The sequence below is a fragment of the Mya arenaria genome, chromosome 4, assembly GCF_026914265.1.
Source record: "Mya arenaria isolate MELC-2E11 chromosome 4, ASM2691426v1".
Classification (NCBI taxonomy): Eukaryota; Metazoa; Mollusca; class Bivalvia; order Myida; family Myidae; genus Mya; species Mya arenaria.
Window position 1 is genome coordinate 17,092,185 of NC_069125.1, and position 22,742 is coordinate 17,114,926.

The 22,742-nt window shown below is 35.2% G+C and overlaps 1 protein-coding gene across 1 annotated transcript; it reads right to left on the bottom strand.

Annotated features, from left to right (window-relative positions):
* LOC128232203 (2-methoxy-6-polyprenyl-1,4-benzoquinol methylase, mitochondrial-like) lies at positions 1 to 17,310 on the bottom strand. Its single transcript, XM_052945616.1, has 7 exons — positions 17,136 to 17,310; positions 14,190 to 14,339; positions 13,768 to 13,989; positions 12,580 to 12,686; positions 11,714 to 11,802; positions 10,858 to 10,969; positions 1 to 244 (listed from the first exon to the last, which is right to left on the bottom strand). The coding sequence occupies exons 1-7, from the start codon at positions 17,308 to 17,310 to the stop codon at positions 143 to 145; spliced, it is 957 nt and encodes a 318-aa protein (XP_052801576.1). The 3' UTR covers positions 1 to 142.
* Between the last annotated feature and the right edge of the window lie 5,432 nt (positions 17,311 to 22,742).

Genomic DNA, 22,742 nt, shown 5'->3' on the forward strand with positions numbered 1-22,742 from the left:
TATATTTACTATTTTTATTGCAATGTATATCATAATACATGAATTTTCACACAAAAATGTTTTTAAAAACAATTCAACATGTGATAAATAAAAGGCAACATTATTTGATCAATTGATCATGATTAACAATTTCTAATAGCTTTTACAATTTAAATCCAGAATGTATTGCAACAACACCAAAAGTCAGATTTTCGTAAGTCACAGCTTTGAAACCACTGCATTGAATCAGCTTCTTGAATGTTTCCTGAAATATAGAGAAAATGAGTACACATTTTGCAAAATTTATATTTAACCGCTCAGGTTTTCCTGGAATATAGAGAATACACATTCTGCAGTTTTCTACTTTTACTGCTCAATTTGCAACAACGATGCATAATTGAACATATAGCATCAGTCTGCAGACAGTGAACAATTCCACTGCAAGTATTGATCTTAATCTTTGAGATTCTATGAACTGCATATCATATATATTGTGGCTTGTTTCGCCTGCAGTGCTCTATGAGATATTAGTAGTTTTAATTCACTTAAAGTACCTGGTGTAATTTTAAGCCTGTCATTTAATCAATTCATAGGCAGCAGATGCTAAATTTAAATGCCAAGGGCAATATTACAGGAGCATCTTAAGTTAAAATTGTACCTTTTCCTTAAGGCTGCACTCTCGCAGATTGACTTTTTTATTTTTTGTCTTGGAATAAGGAAATTTTTGCGCAAATGTTTGGAGACAAGTGATACAAGACTGCTGAAAAAAGATCTGATGGCAGTTTTTCATATTTATGTTCGAAACTTGATGTTTTATGGCTAAAAGCATTACTAACACCTTAAGTATAATGATTTTTTTTAGTAGTACAACCCAACCTGGCACAAACAACTGACATATGTCCTATGGTGAGTTATCTTTATGACTGAACTGAAGGCATTGATACCAAAATCAGTTGATTCTGAGACAAAAGTAGTTAAGGTCAAAACTGTAAATTTTGAGAGTGCAGCTTTAAAATTCAACAATAACATTCATCGCTAACATGTAATCAAATTCCCTCCAGCAGAAGCTATATTCATTAACATTATCACCAGAAATCAGTATTAAGAGCCAAATCAATGTCAAAACACAACCAATAAATTGTCAAAATCATCATCATCATAATTTCCAAAATGAGAAAAGGTATGTTTTCTTTAATAGCATATACATGCAATACACATGATAGTACATATGTAATACAAGGGGCGGATCCAAGAATTAACTTTAGAGAGTAACTCAGAGGCACAACCTTTTGACATTCGCTGCTACCTCAGAAACGAAATTTTAAGGCCTTAAAATGCTGGATGGGGGTTTGTGGGTACTCACCCCTGATAATTTCAACAAAATCTAGTAAAAAAAATGAGCATTTTTATTTTACTGTATATTATTATTGTTAACATAAAAAGTAACAATTGACGTTGTTTTTAGGGGGGTGAGTGGAGGGTGACCTTGCAGGGTGCGTCCCTCCTCCTTAATCCACTAGTGTAATAACTACTTTTCAATGCAATGGTATGAACCATTCTGATAACCTATATTTATAAGCAGGCTACATTATAGAGAAGACCTTTGGCAAAGAAACAAGAATTTTATCAATCTGATTAAGCTGCACCTGAGGTACAAAAACAACTGTTTATGGATTTCTTCTAGCAATAAAAAAGTCATTTAACCTTCATGATTCAATGTGTGAGTTCTCCCTTACTTTTAGCAAAGAAAATTAACGAGCTTGAAAAGCATATTAACATGCCAATTTGGAACTATTAAATGGACTCTATGATGGAATACAAATGAATTTAAAAAAAAAATCAAAAAATCATTGAAAGCTGCAATATACAAACTCAAACTTAATTTAAATTGAAATGAAGCAAATACGCTGAAATAATGTCTCAACACCATATAAAATGTTGTTTTTTCAAAGCTCTGATTTCATGTGTAATCAGTTTCAAAAATAATGTGGTGGTTGTCGCACTTTATGTTTCAGAATAAAATGAAAGCCAAATGACAATTTATAGAACCACATAGTGACTATGTAACAACATTGACCCCTCCACCCCCCCCCCCCCACCCCCCGCCCCCCTGCCACACATACACACATCCCTTGTGTACCAAACACAGACCCTTCCTTTTTCTATCCAAATACAAAAAATATTAAGGTATTGAAAGTTTGTGAACAAAAAATGCTAAATTTAAGTGACTGTGTACAGCGAGCGCATCAGCCTTTTTTAGTTCAGAGTGGGTTAAAGCTTCATGAATGATATCTAAAACGTTACACAGCCAAGAAAGAAAGGGACACGTCTTGATTGGAGGAAAGAGGCCTTTGGGCACTTTACTTTGATTTGATCAGTGTTACATTGCAACTGAGTCATTCTGAAGGGATCGAGGCTTACAGCCATATACAGAATAAAATGCAGTGGTCAAAATTAACACAAGCCTGCAGGCCCTGCACTAGTAAAATGTCTTCTGGGCTTGCTCAAATTCTGAATTTTATATAGCACGGCTATAGTTCAAATAATTTGATGTCAGGTAATAATATAAGAATTCAGGTTTGTTCATCCAAAAATCTTATTTCAATGACTGAAGACGATAATTTATAAAGACTTGACAGATTTGTGCAGTTTATGTACAGGTAAACTTTGCCGTTCTCTATTCAAGTTTATTTTTAAACTAATCAAAAGGCATGGGTACTGTGGTTAATATACACATCATGGAATATGTACAAGCATTCTTGATGTTTGAAATCACTGCTCAGGTATTTACTTTTTCTTCTTATGTCTTGTAAAGCAAAGAAATATCTGGCTCATATCTAAAGATAAAACAGTAGGTTAAAGGCCTCTGGAGCAGAGCAAAAACTAGGTGGACAACCACACTGTCATTTTTGACAGACTGATTCCATTAATTTAGCCAACACCCACATATTCACTCGCCTTTGAGTGCTGATGACACTAACCTCTTGACAAGCACACTGACAACTGTAACATCATTAAGTTTAGGATAAATAGCATTTCAGTAAAACTTACTTAGTTTGCAGCTTAATATTTATTCTAATTTAAGATAATAACTGGGCATTAAAAGAAAATGTTATGTTCTATGTTTTGATGCCATATATTGAGAATAAACAAATTAATTAACAAATTAAATAAAAAAAAAAAAAAAAAAAATATTGAGTTTTTGACACATAAATGGTTAAAGATTTTGATATATTGAAATGTTGAAAAAAAAAAGCTTAAAAAATAAAACTCTTAAAAACTATGCCAAAAATAGACCTGTTAAAAAGCCTGTAAATTTTACAGTGCATTGTAGGGGACAAACAGAGCAAAACTGTTGAGTTGGAAGAATAATAATGTGAAACTCATAACATTTAAGAGCTTAGATCAATCCTATTATGATTGGTTAATAGGCGGCTGATGGACAAAGTACAGTCCTAGCAACAGTAATAATTTTAACCTTTGACCTCTATGGGTGACCTTGACCTTTGAGGTACAGACCTGGGACTTGTGCGCGACACGCCATTTTCATTTAGTGAAACTTCATTGCAAGTTTTTTGAAAATCCTATATTGCATTGTCAAGATACCGCCTGGACAAGGTTCAGTCAGGATATACGCAGTAACCCACTGACGCTTGCACATATACAGATCAGTGATTGTGACACAACTATGTTTCGCTCACCACACACAGGCTTGACAATTACTGGTAAAATGATGTACAATAATCTTGTTCTGTACATAAGATGGCCCAAAAGAGTATTCTGCTGATTAACATCTACATCTATATAATATGTGGGGTCAGAATGCTCTAGTGGTATAGGTGTTTGCCTCTCACCCAGGTTGTGGGTTCCATCCCGGCCATGGGAACATTCTCAGGGCCTCCAAAAATGGAAATCAGTACTGGGGTCTACCCAGGAAACAGGCTCAAGTTTAATGCATAAGATTTCATTACATTAAAACAAAAACTTTGTATTTGTAAACTTTGCATACAAATTTGTATAAACTAACTATTTATCCTATTAGTGCTCCCTTAAGACATTATTGTATGAAAGACATTCAATTTAAACAAGAACAATGCATTCAATCCATAGTAAAATTGTTTCAGAATAGATATTCTTATCTGATAATGCAATGACATTATAGCGCATATTATATGGAAATGTATTTGCCTGAAACACCAATAAACCTTGACATAGTTACATTGATCCTTTTCATTTTTAGTAATTATCTGATCGGAAAACATGATTACAATAATTTATTTTATCATAGTATAATGGGGATAATGCCAAAAGGTACCACAAACTTCTATATATTTTAAAGCTGCTCTCTCACACATTGACAGTTTTGACCTTTTTTATATAAAAAATTCTCAGAATCAGCTCATTTTGGCATTGGTGCCTTTCAGTCATATTTGATAACTCACAACAGAACAAATCTCGATTGTTAAGTAAACTGCTGAAAATTTCATTTTCCTTACGGCGTTAATCACACTTTAAGCCATATAACAGCGATATTCAAACATAAATATAAAAACCGCGATCTGCTCTTTTGTCAGCAGTAGTATATCACTGGTTTCCAGACATTTACGCAAAAATTGGCTCATTCCAAGACAAAAAAAAATGTTGTCAAAACAAATTATCTGTGAGGGTGCAGCTTTAATGTCAGTTGGCAACTTCTTGCATAAAACCAACGAATTATGAAGGATGGTACATGTAAAAAAGTAGATATTGCTTGGTTGAAATTGTTTGAAACTTTGAAACAGAACAATGCCTTGATTGAAGCAGGATACGGTAGTCATTATACTGCTTTTGAAATTGCCGCACAATTATTATGCCAAGATTGAAGCAGGATAGTCAAAATTGCCAATCAATTATAAAAACTATTTCATTTTCCCCCATAGGCATGTAAATATTAACAAAATCGACACTTTTGGTAGATATTTCGGGCATATTATCCTCCATCAGTTTTATTTGCAAAATATGTTTATGTAAATAATTGTGCAGCTTGAGCAGTGGTTAGCTCACTGGATTCATACCAAGGGGACCCGGGTTCGATTCCAAGACTGGATGTGAGGTTTGTTGGTGTTTATCAAGCCAGACAAGTTGGTTTTATCCGGGGTTCTCTGGTTTCCCCAAAACACGAGACCACATGTGCACTCCCATGCAACATCATGCCAGCTTTATCGACATTGTATAAAAATTAAACTGAATAATTGAATTTCAAGTAAAATTGACGAGATGTTCAAAAAAAGACTTTGATGTTAAATTTAATCATGTTTTTTGTAACAGTACCAGATGCAATAAATGTAAGGTTTCTTCTTTTCTTTATTTCAAAACGTAACTGACTTAATGTGCCCTTTCATGTCCAATATGCCTACATTCTGAAAGCTGAAAACTGATATTATAAGCCTTACGGTAATACAACCAGAATTTATACAAAAAATTGCTATTAACAATTAAGGTTTCAATTTAAAGCCACAAAAGGTAATGTTTTAATTTTCAAAGTTTTCACCGAGATATTTTTTTATATAGACATTATGAAAGTTAAGAAACAAATTGCCTTATAATCATAGTAAAATTTTATTTTATTACCTTACTTTAATATACAATCTAATAAAAGTAGCCTCATTAATTATTTAACTAGAACTCCGCGAGTCGGATGTGTCACATGACGAATTACTGTCGACATTATAGCTGTTAGACTGGCATTTTATTCATTTATAGACAATAATGTTGTTAACAACGACAATTAACAAAGGCCAATAACTCTAAAAATATGGAAGCAAGAGTTACGGTTCTTGTGTTCTGCACTTTCCCTCAATGAGATCTATCTACCTATTAAGTTTCAGGTTGATACCTCTTATAGTTTACAATATATGCCCCTGACAAAATTTAAGCTTGAAAATTAACAAAGGGCAATAACTCTAAAAATAAAGATGCAAGAGTTACGGTTCTTGTGCACTGCACTTACCCTCAATGAGATCTATCTAGCTATGAAGTTTCAAGTTGATACCTCTTATATTCTTCAAGATATGCCCAGGACAAAACTTTAAGCATGAAAATGCACAAAGTGCAATTACTCTTAAACTAAGAAAGCAAGAGTTACTGTTGTTGTGCACTGCACTTGCCCTCCATGAGATCTATCTACATATGAAGTTTCAAGTTGACAACTCTTATATTCTACAAGATATGCCCCAGACAAAACTTTAAGCATAAAAATTAACAAAGGACAATTAATCTTAAAATATGGAAGCAAGTGTAACAGTTCTTGTGCACTGCACCTGCCCTCAATGAGATCTATCTACATATGAAATTTCAAGTTGATACCACTAATAGTTTAGGAGATATGTCCCGGACAAGTGAAAACGGGACGCGGACACCAACAAAGGGCAATAACTCTAACAATATGGAAGCAAGAGTTACAGTTATTGTGCACTGCACTTGCCATCAATGAGATATATCTATATATTAAATTTCAAGTTGATACCACTATTAGTTTAAGAGATATGCCCCGGACAAGTGAAACGGGACGCGGACGCCAACAAAGGGCAATTACTCTAAAAATATGGAAGCAAGAGTTACGGTTCTTGTGCACTGTACTTGCCCTCAATGAGATCTATCCAGCTATGAAGTTTCAAGTTGATACCTCTTATATTCTTCAAGAAAGGTCCCGGACAAAACTTTAAGCATGAAAATTAACAAAGGGCAATTACTCTAAAACTAAGAAAGCAAGAGTTAATGTTATTGGTAAATTCACTTGCCCTCCATGAGATCTAACTACATATGAAGTTTCAAGTTGATAACTCTTATATTCTACAAGAAATGCCCTGGACAAAACTTTAAGCATGAACATTAACAAAGGGCAATAACTCTAAAAATATGGAAGCAAGAGCAACAGTTCTTGTGCACTGCACCTGGCCTCAATGAGATCTATCTTCATATGAAATTTCAAGTTGAAACCACTAATAGTTTACGAGATATGACCCGGACAAGTGAAAACGGGAAGCAGACACCACCGCAGCCGCCACCACCGCAGCCGCCACCGCCGCCAACAAAAGTAACCACTATATGTCAGGCGACACAAAAATGTAATCAATGCAAAAATAATTCTACAGTTCATCAATATAAACTAGAGCTGTCACAGGAGTGGCGAATACCCCCCCCCCCCAAATGCCGCCTGGACACAGGAATGGCAAACCATTCCTTTGAAAAGAGGCCATAACTCCAAGGTTACTGCACACTGCATCTTCTTTTATCATGCATGTATTGTTTTATTTAAATCTGTTGAGTAATTTAAAAGTTACACTGCTGACAAGAAAAACTAGCCTTTAATGAATTATCGTCCGGAAACCGTTTTTCTACTTTTAGTAACAGTGACCTTGACCTTGGCCACACCAGCCCCAATATCGAACTTGACCTGTATCTTCTGATGTTACACCTGTGTACCAAAAATTGTTCAAATCTGTCTAGCCTTTCATGAGTTATCGTCCGGAAACCGTTTTTCTATTTTTAGTAACAGTGACCTTGACCTTGGCCCCACCAGCCCCAATATCGAACTTGACCTGTATCTTCTGATGTTACACCTGTGTACCAAAAATTGTTCAAATCTGTCAAGCCTTTCATGATTTATCGTCCGGAAACCGTTTTTCTATTTTTAGTAACAGTGACCTTGACTTTGGCCCCACCAGCCCAAATATCGAACTTGACCTGTATCTTCTGATGTTACACCTGTATACCAAAAATTGTTCAAATCTGCCAAGCCTTTCATGAGTTATCGTCCAGAAACCATTTTTCTATTTTTAGTAACAGTGACCTTGACCTTGGCCCCACCAGCCCCAATATCGAACTTGACCTATATCTTCTGATGTTACACCTGTTTACCAAACTGTATCTTCTGATGTTACACCTGTGTACCAAAAATTGTTCAAATCTGTCTAGCCTTTCATGAGTTATCGTCCGGAAAACGTTTTTCTATTTTTAGTAACAGTGACCTTGACCTTGGCCACACCAGCCCCAATATCGAACTTGACCTGTATCTTCTGATGTTACACCTGTGTACCAAAAATTGTTCAAATCTGTCAAGCCTTTCATGAGTTATCGTCCGGAAACCGTTTTTCTATTTTTAGTAACAGTGACCTTGACCTTGGCCCTACCAGCCCCAATTTCGAACTTGACCTGTATCTTCTGATGTTAAACCTGTGTACCAAAAATTGTTCAAATCTGTCAAGCCTTTCATGAGTTATCGTCCGGAAACCGTTTTTCTATTTTTAGTAACAATGACCTTGACCTTGGCCCTACCAGCCCCAATATCGAACTTGACCTGTATCTTCTGATGTTACACCTGTGTACCAAAAATTGTTCAAATCTGTCAAGCCTTTCATGAGTTATCGTCCGGAAACCGTTTTTCTATTTTTAGTAACAGTGACCTTGACCTAGGGCCCACCAGCCCCAATATTAAACTTGACCTGTATCTTCTGATATTACACCTGTGTACCAAAAAATTTTCAACTCTGTCTAGCCTTTCATGAGTTATCGTCCGGAAACCATAAAAACCGACAGACCGACCGACAGACAGACCGACAGACTGACCGACAAGCTCACTCCTATATACCCCCTCAAACTTCGTTTGTGTGGGTATAATTAAACATCGAAATATTCTCAATGTTGATATCTAAAATTCACTTGCACATCTTTGCATCCTTATGATGGATGACTTGCATTAAATGACAATTGCTCTTATAATGATATATATCGTCACGCAATTTCTTTGTTACCAATGTGAACAAATATGATTAAAAATAAACACCAACATTCATCATTCACAAAGTCTCATTTATCCGTACAAGTATGACCTAAGTAGTTTAGTATACATGTATCTGTATCATAACAATACAATCTCGAGGGTAAGACTGGTATAGGTGTTCACCCCCATCCCCCCCAAAAAAGTACTTGATTTGATCCCCACCAGGGAAACATTTTCTTTCGGCACCCCCTGCCAATATTTTAAACCATTTAAATTTCAGTTCTGCACGTCAAAAAGGTTGTGCCACTAAGTAACTGCAGTTTTTAAACACATTCTTTTCAATATATTCAATGTTTTTCAACATTAATATTCTTCTCCTAGTAATTAAACAATGAAATTAGGATTATCAGTTTTGATTGTTGAGTCTCAAGCTCAGACACATGAGGGCCATGATTATGAACAGTCTACAGTCTGAGTTCAGACTCAAGTGGTAAACTGCAGATATTCAATTCATTGTTACTTCCCTTTCCACTGATATAGTTGTGTAATGACGATGGAATATGAAATATAATATTTTTTCGAAATTGCCATTTATATTAGTAAAGCAAATGGACTAAAGAAGATTCTATGTAATTCTATAATTGTGCTTTTCTGAGTCTTCATCCAGACTCAGATTTGAAACTGTTAGTAATAATGGCCCCAGATCAGGAAACTTACTAATGTTTTCTGCTCATTTCAATACTTTTTAAGTATACTCTGTGTATGACTTAAAAATCAAGGGTTGAAACAATTAAAATCAATTTCTTTTAATCTAGTCTGAAGCGTAGGGCTTGTGGGATAGCATAATTCACTGTTGTGGCGTGGATGCTTTTAAGTGTCTAATGTTTAAAACTCTTAAGGGCCAGTGTGCAAAGGTGTTTCAATATCAACAACAAATTCTCATAATTGTTTGATGTTTCACATAGTTGCTTAGGCGTTAATTAACATACTTGTAGTTCAGAGAAAACTTGAGTTGAGTGAATACCAGATACTTGATACTGATAGTAGTGATGTTCTAATAATGCTTACATGTTTCAGGCTTATGTGACCCATGTTGTTTTGTGTTACTTATTACCATGCTATGTACACTATGATTTTTGTAAATAAAAGTTTGTTATTGACATAATATCAGTATATCTATGTATTATAGTGTGCTTGTAAATATGTAATGCTCTCCATTACTGGAGGAATAAACATATCTATCTATCTACCTTTTTAACTTGCACTGGTATGACACGGAAAGAGAAAAAATAAAAGTTGAAAAATTGAAATCCAGCCTTTGTAACCTCCATGTGAAACATTCTATTTAGTACATGAACTACCGTTAATATTTAATAAGTAATATCCAACCCCCCCAAAAAAGGAGAAAAGATGAAAAAATTAATCCAGAATACTTCTTTGAAAGAGTATTCTTCAAAAATTGAGAAATTAAAAAAACATTTTTATTACATGAGGAAACTGCTCAATGCTCTACACTACGTTAAATAGGTTAGAATAACTTGAACTTAACAAGATTAAAAATTTGATATGCATTTGTTGTTACTTAAAAAATAAAAATAAAAAATATAAGTAGATCTAAATAGTTTTCCCTTTAGACATATCATGAAAAGTAACCCCATTCTTGGCGTCCTTTTTTTGTCAAATCAACATGGGGTAAAGGAATTCGATAAAGGATCATCTTAGGCTCATTTCTGTGAAATTATTTAATAATGGAGCCAGCATATTCTGAGATAAAGATTTTCAACTTTTTCCATATAGACATGTAAAGTGAAAAATTGACCCACCCCTTGGCAGCCATGTTTTTTTACGATTCAACATGGGATGAAGGAATTTGATACAAGGTCACAAAAGTTTCCTTTTGGTTGCCATCAACCAGTGTCCTGCATGGAACCACTTTTATTGAAGTAATTTGGAAAAGGACCACCCAGGAAACATTCCTGCAATGTTTGGTTGAAATTGTCCAAGTGGTTTAGGATAGGATGTTGTTTAAAGGAAAATGTTGACGACGGACGACAGACAATCACCCTATCACAAAAGCTCACGCTAAAGTAGAACAATTAAAACCCAGCTGTTGTTACCTGGTTGGGAAACTGGCGGATACTCTCCACTAGATACTGGTAGGAGCTCCAGTCTGATGCCAGGACCTGGCCAAGAACGGGAATTACTTGGAACGAGTACTCGTCATACACACTGGAAATAGAAACACACAATTTGACAGCTTCTTGCAAGACAGCTGTACAAACTTACGACCATTTTTGCACTGAGCACTTAACATGTCCAAGTCAAACTCATATAATGAAACATGAACAAGATCAGCTGAAGTTTCTGTTCAGGGGCTCTAACAGCTGATAATTTACAATTACAAAAAATAGCTGGAGTTTTTTTTTAGAATGAATGATTCATTCCCAAAGCAGGCTTAGACACTCTTTTGAAGAAATACACCAATTGATTCCAAAGTCATATATTCATATCAAGGTACTTTCAACTGGTTAAGGTGAGTCTGAGCGAAAAAAAATCTAGCTGTACAACATTCTGAAGTAAAAAGTAAAAGTTCGGGTTGGGATGGCTCAGAGGTAGAGTGCAGGGTTGGATCCCCTGTCAGGGAATGTTCTATTGGCCTCTCACATGGACACTCAGTAGTAGTGAGTTCGATCCAGGAAGCTGACTCGAGAGTGTTTAAAATAAGCTGTTTGCTTTCTACACAATCCAGCTAAAAAGGTATAAATGAAGTAAAATGTTCTCAATTCTGATATCAGGATATATCCTGAACTTAAGAACCTCTGAATCACATTAACCATAGACATACATCATAAGGTTTAAGTTTTTAGGAAAGCGACAACTACATCAACAACAAAAAGGCTATTCAAACACCCAATTTTTTTACTTAAAAAAACAGATAAGCTAAATATAACAATGAGAGTGTAAAACTTTTACCTTCTTATCAATGAATTAGGCACCTCACTGAATTCCAAGCACATGAATCTACCTCCTGGTCTCAACACCCTGTAGGCTTCATCGACTACCTGAGACAAACAAACAATGAGAAATGTACACAGGAAATTAGATCACATGTTACAAAATGAATCATAAAACAAGAGCCCAAGAAGCAAACGTTAAAGCTTGTCTGTTGTTGTTTTTGCATAGGAACAATGGGCACAAATCAACAGTTATTGAAGCCAATATTGAAGCCATAATTATAAGCTTTGTTATACATTGGCCTTCTGTCTGGCAACATGTGTACCAAGTTTCATTTGAACAGTTTTGAAATATGGCCATCGCTGTTGTTTTTTAACAACACGCCACCAATGGTGACACCAACGATATGACAATACATTTATTGCTTCAATAAACAAATTGACAAGCTCATAAAAAAATAACAAGCTAATCTAAATGCTTGTGTATTAACAGTATACAGAAAGTACTGCTTAAAGCTTGCTGTTAGCACAACAGCATGAAAAACATTAAAGTTGCATGATAATACTATAGAATTGCGAAAATGTGTCCCCAGTGTTCCAGTGCCCATATTTTTTCAAGCAAAATTCACCATAACTTCAACTTTTGATCCCAAAATCAATAGGGGTCATCTACTGACAATGACCAATGTACCTTGTACCTTCCAATTGTGAAGACTAAACACTGAGTCATTGAAAAGTTATTGATAACTAAAGGTCATCATAGCTTCACCTTTGCCCTATTCACACTGAAATGAAAAGGGGTCATTTACTGACCAAGACCTGAGTGTGCACACCAAGTTTGAAGACTCAACACCAAGTTGTTTAAAAGTTTTTGATCAGACTTACCTTATCAATGTGTGTACAGTTTCTTATACCAAACGCTATGGTATACACATCGAAGGAGTTGTCTTCAACAGGAAGGCATTCTGCGTTTCCTTTCAACCAGGAAATGCCTACAAGTAAAGGTTTATAAATTTATGTTAAAGTCATTGAATTGAACAGCATATGTCTGACAGCATTGTTGGCAACAATGGAATTTTTTCTCATTATATTCAATATGTTTAATGAGGGAAAATGATTTTGACAAAATCTAAATTTAATGCATGAGGCAGGGGACATTACTCTTTTACTAATGAAATTGCCTGTTACAATTCAATACTCAATAATCCTTGATTGTCAGTTGTCTGCTCAGGCAAGAAGTCTAGGTTGCTGTTTTGACGAGTGCATATTTCAACATTGGTACCATGCAGAACCAATGAAACTGCCTCTTTAATTATGACAAAAATATTAACCTAGCAAAACCGCCCTCGGTTTAAAACAAAACATTGCACAGTAGTGTATGGGGGGGGGGGGGGGGGGGGGTATCAGCCGATGGTCTAACAGTGTTAACTTCATACATAAGCACATCAATCTATATCACTGAGACAAGCTTCTTGGCCACTGCCTGGCTTTACATTATAAAAGTTAAAAACAGGCATATTTGTACCATCCAGGTAAAGATTGACCATAGTATTGAAAAAGCGTTAGGTGGTTGACTGGCTTTGACAAAATACTATGTTTCTTTTTAAAGTAATCAATGGTTTATGAGACAGACAAACAATTTGTGTGTGGCTTACTCTCAAACTGATGATTGTATAAATGCTAGTCACAAATCGTATGTGAAGCTGATAATTATGCCAAAAATATTTTAATGGCAAACCAAGGATGTGATTAACCTGGCAGCTAGCTGCATGAAACCATTTTCGCGATGGGTCTTGGCAGTGCTTTATGCCCCAATGCTGGGGCTTTTTAGAAGCTCCTGACTTCAAATTTTGAAGAAAACTCATGTGCCAATACTTACAACAAATTGAGTAAGAACAAAAATCAACCAGTTAACTATTTCATTTTTTAAATCAGTTAAAAAAAATCCATAAGATCCTTGGAAAACAGTGAATCCTCCAACAAATCACATCCGTGCAAACATTTACATTTATTGCAAAGGATTTTCATTTAACAGAGGCACTTTTCAATACTCAAAGTTTGTTCCTCACAAACCTGATGTTATGCCGGCTTCAGCTGCTCTCCCTTGTCCCACCTCCAACATGGACTGGTTTATATCACACACAGTCACATGGCAGTCATGAGACCTTAGGTTGTGGCTCGGCAACCCATTTTCATCTGATGATTCTGAGCTGCTGCTTAAGTCTGTGAAGACATCTTGTGGCGAATTGTCATCTCTAGATTTGACATAGTTTAGAAATCTAAAAGCAATATCTCCTGAAAACAAAGAAACATACATTCAAACCAGCTACAATTCTTCTCAAAATACAGTCAACTATTTTTGCTTGTACAATATTTGAGCATTTTCTTCGTTTTGTCTACTTATTTAAAGAACTTTCTCATGTTTTCAGACCCTTTAGTGTTGAACCTTGTAAGGTCCGGTAAAATCTGGCAGTCATTTGTGATATTTTGTGTACCTGTTCCCCCAGCCACATCAAGGAGTTTTGTCCCAGGAAGAGGGGCCATTCTGCGTATGAAGTGATCCTTCCATAATCTGTGTACACCCACACTCATCGCATCATTCATCAGATCATACTTTTCGGCTACATTCTTAAATACTTCATACACTGAAAAAGAAGTTAAACATTAAAATTACAAGAAACTAAGAATTGCCAAATCACACCTCTTTGTAATAGATTTTATATTGAAAAATGATAAAAACTGCATGACATTGACTGTATAATATTTGTTTTGTTATTCGCCAAGATGCAAGTTTGTGTTTGAAAATTTCTCTACTGCACTCCCCTTAAAAAATAAGCTAAATGCATTACTTTTGTAAATAGGATTCATATATAGATATTTCAAATTGATGCTTCTTTATAAAATGTAATGTTTTGTTGTTTTCTGTATATGAGTATTTCATTATAATTTTTTCATGCTAAATAATGTTGAAATTGCCATGTTTTTTCATATTGCTTCAAGCATGTACATCAGCATGTTGACTGTTGCTTAAATAAGTCATTTATGAACCTTCCTAGGTTAGATCTTGCTTTGATGCTTTATGTTATTATCTTTGCATTGTAATATAATTTACAAATATTATTTATTCAACAGTCAAGTATTTCTTTATTGCTCAAAAGTTTTGTCTGCGTGTATGCAGTTGTCTTGTATTTGATATGCATACTTATCTAAATATTATTAATTGAAAAGAAACCAGTAATTTTTGATAAATCACATCTTGATGTGTTTAGATAGCACCATTTCCAGTATCAAAGTCTAAAATAAATAACAATGTAAAAGGGGAAATCCAAACTCCTGCAACAACCCCATCACTGGTTGTGCCCCAACAATAAGACAATATTTCTGCTAGATACCTGAAAGGGCTGCCTTATCAGAAAAAAATGTGCCAAAAATATCCTTTTTACACATATTGATTGGACAACTTAAACTCTAAAACAGGAAGGAGTTGACATAGCAACAATAATGCGCGTTTAGGGAACTATTTTTAACATTCGGACATTCATTTTGTTTCCTAAACGCCACAAGTGGACTTCATTAATTCATACCAATGTAAAATATTTTTCAATTGTAGCTCCACAATATTAAACACTGCATTGTTAAATACAAACACAAAAGTTACACATAAAATATTTTGAGCTCTTATTACACTTACATGTTTCATGAAACATAAATTCAGATCAATCTGTCAACAAAATATCGCCATTTTTGAACTACCTACCAGGTGCCCGTTATTTTTGCGCTCAATATACTTAGCGCTGGGATCTGTAAATCTTGGCTAGGAAAACAACAAGTGGGATATGGACGCGCAGAGTCGCCAAAACAAATATCGTCAAAGACTCTGAAGCAGCTGTTTATATGGACTAAAGTTGACAGATGTTAGAGTTTGTTTACATAATGTTGTTCTTTCAACAATACTAAGCTATCCAGTTGCCGCTTGCAGGCTGCTGACCTCTAATAATAAATGATAAATTTGAGCAGTTAAGAATGTAAAAACTTCTCAATAATCTTCTAAAATATTTGACAGTTATTTCATCATGCATTTTCTAAATGATATTATGAGAATCCTACAAGCATTCCCATTTGCCCAGACATGAGCATAAACTCAATAATCCTAATAGAAATAGGAGTTTATCTCATTGTTTTGTCTAAACATCATTTTAGATCAACAGTGACTGAGTGAGGCAAAATCCACAGTTACTTGGTATTTGGACTGCATTTTTGGCCAGTCAAGCGATTGGTCCCTAGGCTGATCTCTTGGACTGAGAATCATAAAAAAATGTGTTTTAGTACTCTATGATACACATAATAAACAAATAATCAACTTTTGGTCGTTTATTTTTACATATTAAATATTTTGAAATTTCATACATTCTTTATCATTCACAAGTTATGAAGGTTAGCAGATTTCGGGTTGAGACATATGTGTGGAAACGAGCTCAGATCTACAAGAAGTTTTCGATAAAACAACTGTATATGTCACATGCATGTTCAGAAGGAAGTTATCTCCAAGGTGCAATCGCTCAACAAGCACAAACTAGACGCGTATTCTCTATTTTCTTTAATAACTCTCCAAGAATACTGTTTACATACCAACTCACAGATCTTCGCCAGTACTTTTGAGTATGCACAAGATACGTACCCGGCATGCATTTTTTGGCTCTACGCGCGGACGGGTACCAGTCATGAGGTAAACATTACCTCGGTTCTCGTTCGCGCGTAAAGTTAAAAAGCGCAAGCTGGGTCCGGCCGGTGTGCATGGTCAAAATTACTGGCGAAGATTTGTGAGTCTGTAAAAAAATAGTGTTCTTGGCAGAGTTGTCAAAGAAAATTGCAAAAACGGTACTAGTTTGTGCTTGCTGAGCGATTGCACCTTGGAGATAACTTCCTTCTGAACATGCATGCGACATATACTGTTGTTTTATTGAAAACTTCTTGTAGATCTTAGCTCATTTCCACACATATGTCTCAACCCGAAATCTGCTAACCTTCATAACTTGTGAATGATAAAGAATGTATGAAATTTCAAAATATTTAATATGTAAAAATAAACCATCAAAAGTTGATTATTTGTTTATTATGTGTATCATAGAGTACTAAAACATATTTTTTTATGATTCTCAGTCCAAGAGATCAGCCTAGGGACCAATCGCTTGACTGGCAAAAAAATGCAGTCCAAATACTTAGTAACTTGGCAAAATCCTGTAATTTGAAAGAGTTTTACTTTTAGTGAGCATTATTATTTCAACATAAATCTAGTGAAGTGTACAAAGAATATTCTTCCTTTTGGCGTGTTGTTTGAACATCAAACATCAACTAGTGATGCTGAAATAAGTATTATTTAAAATTTCAAAAAAAAGAACGTCATCCGAAATAAAAATTCATATCCGAATTATTAGTTATACCCTTTTCTTCTTTCTCCTCCTCCGTTACGGTTTCAAAGCCGAAATGTGTGGTTTTTCTGTCTGATGCTTCACTATGTTTATTATTTTTCTGGTTTAAATGTGTTGAAAATACTCTTGAAATACGTCTCAAACATATAAAACCCCGACTTTGACATTTCGTTATGGGGGCTGCCATCTTGTTTTACACAAACTGCACCATAATGCTCAAAATTTAGATCTATCGGTACTTTTAAAACCGGTCAAATTGATTCGCCAAAATTATAGTGAATCTAATCTTATTGAGTGCATTAGAATATAAATTTGGAGATCCAAAACATTTTCAAATGCAGGCATTTTGTGAAGAAACCTACTAATTTACTAAAAATATGAAAAAATACACAAATTAGTGGTCTTTAGCTGCATTACGACAATCTCCAGTGGTCAGGCGTCTGTGATTAGTTTTAGAGCCCGTAAAACCTAAACTGGTACCCTACACTCCTTTTTGTACTTGAATTGTCTCCTGCCTTTTCATGTATATGATGTTAATCAATAGAACTGACTACTAATTTGTGTGTGTTTTATATTCTGATTTCACGTCAGATTCTGTAAAGGCCCGATGTGCTTCTTCATTGACACAGAAGCAATGTAGCTACATTGGGAGCAATCTCCAGTATTCAGGCTTCTGTGATTAGTTTTAGAGCCCGTAAAACTTAGACTGGTACCCTACACAACGTTTGTACTTCTGCTTTCTCCGACAGTGGACCAAGGCCCTGTAATGCCAACCGATGTACCGTCGAATATGACTTCAAATAGTTGAGTATTCTCTCAAATACTTTGATAATCGTGCCGTCAGAATCCACGATTTACATGTATTATTTCGATAACTATACAATACGTTATGAATTACCTGTGCATCAAGGATGTTAAACTGCATAAAGACCATAGTAAGGATTTGGCTTTACAGCTGTTTAGTTAAAATAATGGAAGGCTAGCGTGCATTCCGTTGCCATAAAGGACTGAATCAAATTTGCAACTGACCTATATGACGCATTGAGGACAATTTGGTCAAGAATCATTTCTTGACACTCATTTTCTTGTGAACTGACTCTGATTCCGAGTTCAACTAGATTAATGTTGCATGGAAGGCAAACATATAAGTGTACATCTGTGTTCTCCGGGTTTCCCCACAACACAAGACCACACGCTCGCGCAACATCTTGCCAACGAGACTTACTTGATATAAGTAATTTTCTTCACATTTGTTGTAAAATAAATACAGTTTAAACTAAATCTGTGTGAAAATCGCCAGTCATAAATATTTCATTGTTTTCTTCTGCAATTCGATCAGACAATTTGTGGAATAAAATGTTAAAATCATTGCCTTTTGTTGTTAAAAGTAAACGTTCTTTTTTGTTCTGTAAACTCATACTCGTTACAACGATGCCTTTATTCCAACCCACTGAATGTATGCTTTACAGCAGCGATTAGGATACAGTGTCGAGTCGCAGGGCATTTTTACCCTTCTTTGCCGGCTACTTCCCCAAGGGCCAGACATTGTTTTCCCCTAAATAGCCTCTGATATTCCCCAATAAAAAACACACACGTACTTTTTTTAAAATTTTAAATGATGAGAATCTCACGTTTCATTTAATGATGTTTCTGAGTGATATTTTTTCGGCGTGATATTTTACTCTATTCGTGGAACTAAATTGTCCAACTTTTTTGAAAAAGTACTCTAGGATTTTTTCTCAAAAACACGTTTTTCCTCACAAAATTGCTAGGATGGTAAACTGGTAAAAAGGCCCTGTGTCTGGTCATAATTTTAACAGTACTGTCTAGAATTACTGAATGGATACTAAATTCTTATATTGGTAATAAAGAATTGAGGTACACACATAAGCAGTCAATATTTAATGGCAAACATCATACTCCATTTGGTTGCATCAAACCAATGGAAACACATACATGTACACATAAATAAAGCAAACATATGCAATGTAATGTAAACAGGGCCAAATTAAAGATATCACAAACATTAAAATGAGTTAATATTTATAAAAGGCAGAACCGAAAACGGTTTAAGGGTAAGTTCATTTTTTATCTATTTTAGATAGGTCATATGAAATTGTCACTATTAGCCGCGTTTGACGGCGGTACCCACGAGAACTCCTGCTACTAGTGCTCCTAGAAGTCCCTTTGCCGGTACACCTCCAAGGAATCCCCTATCCCGTGGGTGGGGGTAGTACGGAAGGGCGGGGTTATGTCCAGGGTAATGGTAGTAAGGTTGCTGGTACATCATGTGCTGTCCTTGGTAGTAATATTGCTGTCCATGGTAAGGTACCATATGTCCTGGATGGTAAGCGGCTCCCGTCCAATAGCTTGCATCATATCCAGGGTATTGACCGTTGTTGATGTATCCCGTTTGCGGATAACCGTTATGACCGTTACTGTACTGGTATCCTGAATACATCGCGGGATCATTGTAAGCATTGCCCCAATTTTGTCCGTATTGTCCGCCATAATATTGTGCCGGGAACTGCATAGGGTAATTTTGTCCGTATTGTCCGCCATAATATTGAGCCGGGTACTGCTGTTGGTAGTGGTAGGGATATTGTTGACCTGTCCAGTATTGTCCATGGACCGGACTGGCGTAGGAATTAACTATAGCTCCTTGTGCTGGATACATTGTGTTTGAATAACCTTTGGCTGAATGGACATCTCCAGGATAGAAGGTGTTGGCAGACTGGACGAAAGCATTGCTGTTCGGTATGATGTTTGATGCTGAAAATTAACACAAACAATAGAAACATGTTTACTCAATAAATAAGACAAACGATCAGCCTAACATCAACACATCAGTGAATTAATGAAAATTATTATTATTATTATTATTATTATTATTATTATTATTATTATTATTATTATATAATTATTACCATTGAAGCACCAGTTTGACTTTACAGCCATACTACAAGTTAATAAAACAAACTTCTATTATACAAAGAATGTATAAACAAGTTACACGTGAGAAACATATTTTTAACACTAACCTGTCGAAAATTGTGAAGCTGTGTTTGCTGAAGATAACCCTGTTGGCTGAACGAAACCAGACTGTCCTTTGATTACAGAAGTCAAGCAAATCACCAGGAACAACGAGTACATGCTAACGACTGGCTTACTTATACTCGCCATGCTGTGGGAAAATAATAAGGAAACACTTTTTATAATGGAATGATTAACATACTAATAACATATATATAAACACATGTACATGTTATTCCTTTTAATACAAATGTTAATATACATACACCCCAATAATCCAATGATATGAAAACAAATGATTGGAATTCTTTTTTGTTAAAATGTTAATTTAACTAGCTTGAAACATGTTTTGATACACACGATTTCCCATATTGTATTAAAACGATACAGATTATATATTCAATATTAATTATATTTTTTAAATATGTTAAAATGGTTACGTCATATATATTCTAAAATTCATTTAAGACGCTTCATAGTATTTTCTTTTTTATTCACTTGAATTATGTTTATGATATACATGAAATTAAGAGAATAATCATGTTTACTTGACTTGACCAAGGGATTGGTCGCACGTGGGTGTCGTTCATTTAACGCTAACCATTGTTCACGACAGATAACGTGTGCGAGTTGGCTGACCCGCTTACTGTGCATACGTTACGACACAACAGGCAAGGTTACAAAACAAAACAATTTGCTAACGTGAGCAACTGTTAGTCTTATCTGAAAGCAGAGCTGTGCTGACATATAAAGATATAAAAATACAATGATTACCTTGCGTTCAGAGTTTAAAATATTCCCAATACGTTGCTGTGTGCTGTTTTACGCTGTTTGCCGTTTGGACGCTGTTTGCAGTTTTTATATCACTGTTTGAACGGAAATACTTATTCAATTAAATGCGGTTTTCAAGAAATGAAATAAGTTAGTCATTCTATTTGTTTCATATATGAGCAAGTTTTATTGATTTAAATCGATTTATAGTGGCTGACGTTTAATTTACGTTACCGTTTCCTGTACGTTGCTCAGAGCGTTAACGCTGACGCGAGTGACGTATCGTATGATTGTCAGATATGAAAGGCCCTTGGCTGAATTATAGGCTGACTCGATTAGTTTATCAGCTTAATTAATACATAAGTTAATAAAAGTTTGAGTAAGAGTTCAAAACAAACAAAATATGTGAATCGTGAATGTATCATTACTAGTTGACTCGTCATGCATAGGGTCATACCAACTGTTTATGGGATACTACCTACTAGGCCTAAAAAATACATTTGGTTCGGGTTACTCGATCTTTCGATCCTTGAGAAATAGGCGCCGACCCTACTGTTTTTATTATATTCAGCTTGTAAAAAAAACTGAAAAAAATAATAAAAATAAATAAAGAAATAATAATTTCAGGTGTGTTTTAATATGTAGATTAAAACCTTGTACGCTTTATACAAATATTACCTTAACACAATTCTCAAATGATGAAAATAACATTCTTATATATCTTATATAAAGCCTAATAATTTTTTGAAAAAGCGCTTGTCTCCCCCATTGTGTGGTCGTAGGTGAGAAATAATCAATGATGGACATGAAATTTGTACTTTTGGACTGGAGACGAACAAACATAGGGTTCATCAACTTGTTATGGCCAACTAGCATACCAATAATGAAGTTCCTGGGTCTAAGCGTTCTATAGTTATTGAGCGGAAACGAAGCGTGACGTACAGACTGACTGACTGACGGTCTGACTGACTGACAGACAGGGCAAAAACAATATGTCTCCCCAGGAATGGGGGAGACATTACTATAATTGATACGTAGTCAGCGGCGTACCTAGGCATACTCCAATACTCCCGGGCATACAAATCATTTTTGTTGCGCCAAAATGGCAAATGCTTTAATCTTGAAATCAGCATCGTTGTAAATTTTATTTCGACATATCACTCAATGTAATCGTTCAGAGAGCATAAATATGTTTTTTTGTTTTTTTTTGATAACCGTATTCTTTCGAAAATGACACTCCATCAGCCACCATATACATCATTTTGGGACCAACCTAAACGACACCTCGCTAAAATGAATAGGTACGCCCCTGGTAGTAAAAACTCATAAGGTTAAAACATTCGAACAAAGATAACTTTGAAACAGCAGGTTTACTTAAACTCTGTTTCAATTAGTTGCATACTTCACGTTTAATCACTTATCAGCGTTACTTTCAATAATACGTGTACTTGGTTTTGTAACACACTATAATGTATTGTTCAAGCTACAGAAATGCTTTTGGATGTGAACTATTCTTTCGTGAGGATTCATTTCATTGATGCGTGTATTGTCTGTTTGAGTTGCTTGTCCATTGTATGTATCGGCTCTTTGGCCTCTTTATATAGATTCAAATGTATCGTTCAATAAATTGTGTAACAAAATATTTCTCTAGTCACAGAAGAGCTTTGGAATGCTAATGTTCCTTCAAAATTAAACAACATTTGGATCATTCAGAATATTTATTCCTGCATACATATTGACTACCAAACACAAAAGCAACATTGTGCAACAAAATATTGCTTTAGCTAAAGAAGAGGTTTTAGGTGCGAATGTTCC